The sequence below is a fragment of the Labeo rohita genome, chromosome 16 (assembly GCF_022985175.1).
Source record: "Labeo rohita strain BAU-BD-2019 chromosome 16, IGBB_LRoh.1.0, whole genome shotgun sequence".
NCBI lineage: Eukaryota > Metazoa > Chordata > Actinopteri > Cypriniformes > Cyprinidae > Labeo > Labeo rohita.
Window position 1 is genome coordinate 26,723,583 of NC_066884.1, and position 7,547 is coordinate 26,731,129.

Sequence of the window (7,547 nt, forward strand, 5' to 3'; positions counted from 1 at the left end):
ATAGAAAGTCTTACGGGTTTTGAGCGACATGAGGGTGAGTAATTAATGACAGAATTTTCATTTTTGGGTGAACTATCCCTTTAATAATGATTCATATGCAAATGGATAACCGATTGTAAACTACTGACAGAGAAAACATGACTTTGCTGAGATACTGTCATAGAAAATGATTTCGTTCGTTCCAGGATAACGGAACATTCTCTTAAACAGTGTTGGGGAAAGTTACTTTAAAAAATAATTCATTACAGTATTGTGTTGCTGTCTAAAAAAGTAACTAATTATGTTACTTTTTATGGAAAATAATAAGTTATGTTACTTTTGCGTTACTTTCACGTTACTTTTTAAATTTGGGCAGGGCTTATATATTTCCTATATTTCTAACAAATGTAAAAAAAAAAATAAAGTTGAAATTAATAAGATTCGTCAGACTGGTTGGAAAAAAAAATCACTTTTTGGGGGCGCAAATGTTTGCGATCTATGTGGAAGCATCCATAAGAATCTGTTGTTTTATTCCAGCATGTCATCACGTGCGATATTCGTTCCGCTTTTTCACGCTCATTGTGGAAAGGCCTTAAGCCTCAGACTGAAGGAAAAGTAAATCCACGTCTGTACAGAATGCAGGAGAAGAAAGTTCAACACTCTTCAGCAACAGAAAAACAATGAAGCACATGTTAGTTTATCTAAGTCATTTTTGTTAATTAGTATGGTTGAACTGGATAATCAAAGGTCAGCAGGAAAAACATTGGTTAATAAAATGTGATTAAATACACAAAGGATATTTGTGTTATTTAACATATTTAATTATTGCTGGTTTGCATAATATTCTGAGTTTGCATCTCACTGTTTTAATTCATTTTTTGTGAGTGAGATGAATTAATGCATGTTCACATTTAGTCTAGAGTACAGTAACATCATGTTTACACACTGCACACAACGCTTCTGTACTTCTGATAAATGGGAAAACAAAGTAACTGGCGTTACTTTGAAAAATAACTCAGATATTTTCTTGTAAATTAAAAAGTAATGCGTTACTTTAGTAGTTATTTAAAAAAAAAAAAGTAATCTGATTACGTAACGCGCATTGTTTGTAATGCGTTACCCCCAACGCTGCAGTTGAACAAATACTCCCATCAGCACAAAACATACACATTGTCCACGGAACATTTTCTGAATTTTTTTAGTTAGACATTCGTCTAACTTTATTGTTTCAAAACATTCAGAGAACATTCAAACGTAACGTCCCCACAATGCAATGGAAATGGAAACTTGAATGTTCTCTTAACATTCGTAAAAATGACAAAAATGTTTTTAAAACATTTTTAAAAAACTCATGATAATGTTCTTCGAAAACATTTCTATTGACTGGGTAGCCTACATGGTAATCTCTACCGGCAGACATGGAATTGAGTGTAATATTTTTACTGTAGTAAGGCGGTACATGGGGTCTATGCTTCGCAGTCAATCTATTCAGTAGCCATATTCGAAACTTTCATCTATTTTCAGTAGAAGTCCTGCGTACTTGAATGGCTGAATGCTGCTGTCAAATGTTGCCAATGTTTTGTTTATATAACATATTTTAAATAAATATATTACAACAATAATACAATAAAATCTTACAGGTTTTTAAGAAAAAAATCGTGTTTTTTTTTTTGTTTCAGAGTGTGTGTTGCCAATGTGCGCTGAAGGTGCTATACTATCTACTTCCATTCATTTATCAAATATGTAATTAGTATTTTTAAACTGTAAAGCGGGACCACAGCAGCAGTATTTAATGTCGAAATCTCTCGGACGGGGCAGTGCTAACCAGCCACACCATGACCTTTGTGACCTAAAATATATTTTCACCTCGATAATTTCAGATCTAATTTAGTTTACTGAATAATGCTTGCGGCCCTTATTTTGATGGGTATACTTTAAACTGCTTGCTTTTGGCAAAAGAATAGCCTGTCTTTATCCTCCTGTACTGAAATGTCTCAGTGATTTGATGTCCCAGTCAAAGCCTGTGAAAGCAGTGGTTGATTCGAAAAAGGGAAAATACTGCTTGCTTTGAGGGCTTTTTCTCTTTGATGAAATGTTTATGATTTTGCGGGTACGAGACCGTCAGTGGTGGACAGACAGAAGAGCAGCGACGCCATCTGCTGGTCACTTGTGGCCTTACACGATGTTAAATATTTATGAGCAGGCACAATTTGTATGACATCCAGACAATGATCTTTTATGGCTAAGTATGGCAATAAAATTGTTTGAGTAGAGATTATTATTAGGATTTAGCTTTGTGAGGTCAGGTTTAAATCACGTAATGTCCTAATGCTCTGTATTTGCTTATTAGGACGGGGTTATTGCGTTTAAGGGACTTCACACGCAAACATAAATTCCCTCTCGTAAACCTCTCAACGCACATCTGTAGTTTTAACAACAAACTGTCTTCCACACAGGCCACATTATGCTTTTATACATTCATTTGATTGCCAAGGAAGACATTAATGCATACACAAATGTGGTTTAAATAATTTAATTTATTAGGTTATCTTCATCAGTACAGATTTAGAAAGAATGAGCGTGAGACAAAACAACGTTTTAACAATGACGGTAACTTTAACAGTAACTTTTTTCTGTTTAATTATCCCTCCTCATGGGCTGTAATCTTCACTGTTGAATATTATCTTCCTCAGAAATGTCTTTATGCGTTTAGCAGAAAACAGTCAATCATTCTGATTCAGTGCATATCGTCCTCTTCTTCCTCCATGTTCCCTTCAGAGAGAGATTGAAAGCGTTTGTTTCCTGAGCCACAATTGTGAACGGCCTCAGACACAGTGTAGCGACTTCGGCCTTCAGCGCAGGCCTCGATTTTTTTCACACTCAATTGGGACTGTAGGAAGAGGTGCAAGCAACTGTCCGAAAGCAGCACCGGGCTGTGAACCACCCTTGAGGATGTAAGCAAATAGAGGAACTGATCACAGAAACCGTAAGCATTTCAGTTACTTTTTTGAGAATCAAGAGATGAAGGACCTATGTATTGCATTCATTCAGTCATGGTGTTATGTTTTATTCTAACATGTTCCTCAGGCCTATTTTGATACTTACTCTTCTAGAAATTTCCGGAGCCCTTCCATACGGGCTCCAATCTCTCTGGCATTGTTGAGACTGAAAAACGGGTTTTTTGGAGGAAGTTTGGGTAGATGTGTTCTGCAATTCAAAAACAACCACAGAAGTTCAGTTTTCAGTTGTCAAATAGAAACTTGCCCAATAATGGAAACTTCATTATGTCTACAATACAGTTGCCTAATATGGTAATTAGCGGTATTGTTTTTCTTAACTAAAACTATTAAAAACATTTTTGGTGATTAAAATCAAGCTGAAATAAAATAGTAACACTTTAATTTGGGAATCAGTTCTCACTGTTAAATAGTTGCTTGTTACATGCATGTTACTTTATTAGTACTTATAAAGAGCCTACCTTACTAACCATGGATAATTAGTAGGCTAGCAGCAATTGGGAGTTGTTATTTTTTTAGGCAAAAGTCGTAGATAATAGTCAGGTAATAGTGAAAATTGGTCAAACAGAGATTAAATACTACAAAAATCACAACAAAATTGCTTAAAATTATTAAAATAAAATCTGAAAATATATAAAAGCTAATTTAATAAATATTAATAAATACTAAATTGGTAATAAATAATATTAAAATAACCCTGGTAATTAGCAACAATTAGCAACAAACTGTGACGTTCATATTATTTATTTTAAAAATACGTTAAAAATGTAATTCGCACATATACAATGATTTCAATTATGGCTGTCAAACAATTAAAGGCGAACTCCATTTCCAGAACAACAATTCGCAAATAATTTACTCACCCCCTTGTCATCCAAGATGTTCATGTCTTCAGTTGTGAAGATATTATGTTTTTTGAGGAAAGCATTTCAGGATTTTTCTCCATAGAATGGACTTCATTGGTGCCCCCGATTTTGAACTTCCAAAATGCAGTTTAAACGCAGCTTCAAAGTGCTCTAAACGATCCCAGCCGAGGAAGAAGGGTCTTATCTAGCGAAACGATCAGTCATTTTTTTCGGAAAATAAAAATGTGTATACATTTTAAGCACAAAAGCTGTGTAGCACAGGCTCTGGGATGCGCGTTTACGTACTATTGAATCATGTCGAAAGGTCACGCCTTGTGTGTTTACAAAGCGAACGCGCAAAGACTAAGAAAGTGTAAGTAAGTCAAACGCTGTTAACAAACAAAAAGGTACAATGTGTTGGACGATTCTGAAGTTGTAGGAGAAAATAACATTCGACATACTCTACCTTTTTGAGCTGGAGTACACAGATGATGAACTTATACGTGATTCGTAGTAACGTTAGTGATGGGAAGTTCGGATCACTTTACCGATTCGGACCTTTGAGTCTCGTTCAGCAAAATGAACGACTCTTTTTTCGAGTCATTTCGTTCATTTTAGCAAAATCAGCATCTCGTGACAGCCCCATAAGATGAACGAACGACTCGAAAAACCCGAAGACTCGAAACGGGTGAACTAATTCCAGTACAGAACCTAATAGGATGTTGCACGTGCACGACTGAACGAATCACTCACCGAGACGACTTGTTCTTCCTGAGTCACATTAAAGATTCGTACAAAATAAACGAATCGTTCAAGAACGACCCGTGGACGCGCATCCCAGAGCCTGTGCTACACAAGCTTTTGTGCTTAAAAAGTATACAAATTTTTATTTTTCATAAACAATGACCGATCTTTTTGCTAGATAAGACTCTTCTTCCTCCGCTGGGATCGTTTAGAGCCCTTTGAAGCTGCATTTAAACGAGATTTAAAGATGAAGTCCATTACATGCAGAAAAATCCTGAAATGCTTTCCTCAAAAAACATAATTTCCTTACGACTGAAGACAAAAAGACATCACATTTTGGATGACAAGGGGGTGAGTAAATTATTTGTAAATTGTTGCTCTGGAAGTGGACTTTCATCCTTTAATCGTGATTAACTGCATTATAAATTAATGTTTCTGTTTATATAAGTGTATGTACTGAGTGTGTACTAAATACATATATTAGTGAAAACACAGACTTTTATTTTACATGCGATTAATCGCGATTAAATGTTTGACAGCCCTAATTTCAATAGATCTCTGCTATGATTAGCATGTTTTTTGTAATTTTTGTATCAAAATGATAAAAAATGTCAGGGTGTGACACTCATATAAATTTATTTAAAAAATACACTTAATAATTCAATAAAACGATTCAATAATTCATACAGTAACTTCAGTACACCTTCTATGATGATTGTGTTTTTAATTTCTGTATCAAAATTAAAAAAAAAAAAATTAACTATATAACTGTCCAGATAGCATAGTGCATAATAAAGAATATCAATTAAACTAATGTAGGGTTTCATCATTGATCCTATTACAAATCATTAACCATCAATGCACAATTACTGAAGGTAAATAACAATAACAAGATGCAATGGTTACATACATGAGCATGGCATTTTCCTGTAGCTTTTTTCTTAGCCACACAAACTCGCTGTATCTCCGCCGCACACAGGAACTCTTCTTAGTGAAGGCCAAACTGTTTGTCTGCGTGAATATGAAATATAATAAACAGTCAGGAAATTTCTGCTCCTATTTTTAAGTGTTGTCATGTTCTGATTGCACTTACATGTATACAGATTTCATAATCCATGTAGGCATGCCAGAAATCCTCTTTCTGGATGCGAGGGTCCCTCACCCACACGCCAGTGAATTCCTGCATAAGGTCTGAGAATGCTGGAAAAGACTTCACGCGTACACTCGTGAACTCACATTGGACAAGGACACACAGACAGTACGCAGAGTTTAAAAAAATGGGAAGAATAAAAGGGAAGTATTTTCATGAGACATTGGCCTGGTTGACCAACTGGGGCTGATTCATGGCAACTGTAGACTGGGGAAAAACATCCAAGCTCATTCTGTGTCTTTGACTGACAGTGGTGCTTCATTTTTACCAGCCACCAGAGACATGGCAGACTATAGCACCGTCATAAAAATAAAAGGAGCAGGAAAAAGCAGTTGGAAAAAATTGGTACCATAATCATAACGCCTGCATGTTTGAAACAACTAGCAGTACTTAAACAGTCATTCATGTACAGATGACCTGTAGCTTTTCAAACCTCTTGATAATATAGATGGGTTACAGGGTTATTATATTTACCAAAAATTAAAACCATTAAAAACAGATTCATTATGTGAAATAAAATAAACGTTAACTCAAATGTAAAAAGTAATAAAAAATTTAAAAAGTGTTTAATTTCAGCTAATTTCCAAAGCAATGTTCTTGTTTTCATGACTTTTTTAAAAATATTATTTTAACTAATTTTATTGGTCTTTATATTATGTATGTATATATTCATGTATGTATATCTATATGTATAAAACAAAAACAAAAAAAAAACCTTAAACATGAGGTAAATTTAAAGATTTTTTAAAAAACATTATCATATAAATAAAAAAAAAAAAAAAAAAAAATATATATATATATATATATATATACGATAAAAAACAAACAAAACAAAACTGAAACTAAAAAAAAAGAAAACAAATATAAATAAAAACAAACTTAAAATATTATAATATAAATAAAAATATCTATAAAAAACTTACTTTATTAATATTTATAAATAAAATCTAAAAAACGTTTTAGTTCGTTACCAAAGCAATTACATATTATTATATATAATTTAAAACATTTATTAAATTGTTTTTATTATACTTATAAAAAATAAAATGATAAAAAAAACGTGTTGATTACTTGAAATAAAATAAATGTTATCTGAAATAACGTTTCAGTTCATTTCCAAAGCAACATTTCGTTTTCATTAAAAATATTATATATATATATGTGTGTACATATATATATATATATATATATATATATATATGATGAACAAACAAAAAAACCCTAAAACTCAAACTAAATATGAAAAAGAAAAAAGTTATAAAAACAAATGTAACATATTACGTTATAAATATATATATTTTTTCATTTATGTAACTGAAGTAACATAAATGAAAAAAAGGGGTTTGTTTCAGTTCATTCCCAAAGCAACATTTTAAATAAATAAATAAATAATTAATTATCTATATATAATATATAATTATATCTTATTATATATTTAAAAAAATATTTATTAATATTTTTATTATATTTATCAAAATTTACAATTATAAAAAAAAACATATGTTATCTGAAATAACATAATTTTAAAAAAATAATAATTTCAGCTCATTTCGAAAGCAACATTTCTTGTTTTCATTCATTTATATATATATATATATATATATATAAAAACAAAACACACACAAAAAAACTAAAACAAGCTCAATTTAAAAAGGAAAAAAAGCTACAGAATAGTTATTTTAAAATGTAATTATATACCTTTTAATATTTAAAAGGAGAATCTGGTCAAAAAAAAAAGTTGCTTCATCCATTTCTACTATATACAAAGGTAGAAACACTTTTTACAGAATTGCATAAGAATAACCATAACAC

The 7,547-nt window shown here is 32.0% G+C and overlaps 1 protein-coding gene across 1 annotated transcript; it reads right to left on the reverse strand.

The window, feature by feature from the left end:
• Positions 1-2,506: 2,506 nt before the first annotated feature.
• On the reverse strand, positions 2,507-5,933 carry snx10b (sorting nexin 10b). Its single transcript, XM_051131787.1, has 4 exons — positions 5,679-5,933; positions 5,496-5,596; positions 3,085-3,186; positions 2,507-2,924 (listed from the first exon to the last, which is right to left on the reverse strand). Exons 1-4 carry the CDS (start codon positions 5,769-5,771, stop codon positions 2,717-2,719), a joined length of 504 nt encoding a protein of 167 aa, XP_050987744.1. The 5' UTR covers positions 5,772-5,933; the 3' UTR covers positions 2,507-2,716.
• Between the last annotated feature and the right edge of the window lie 1,614 nt (positions 5,934-7,547).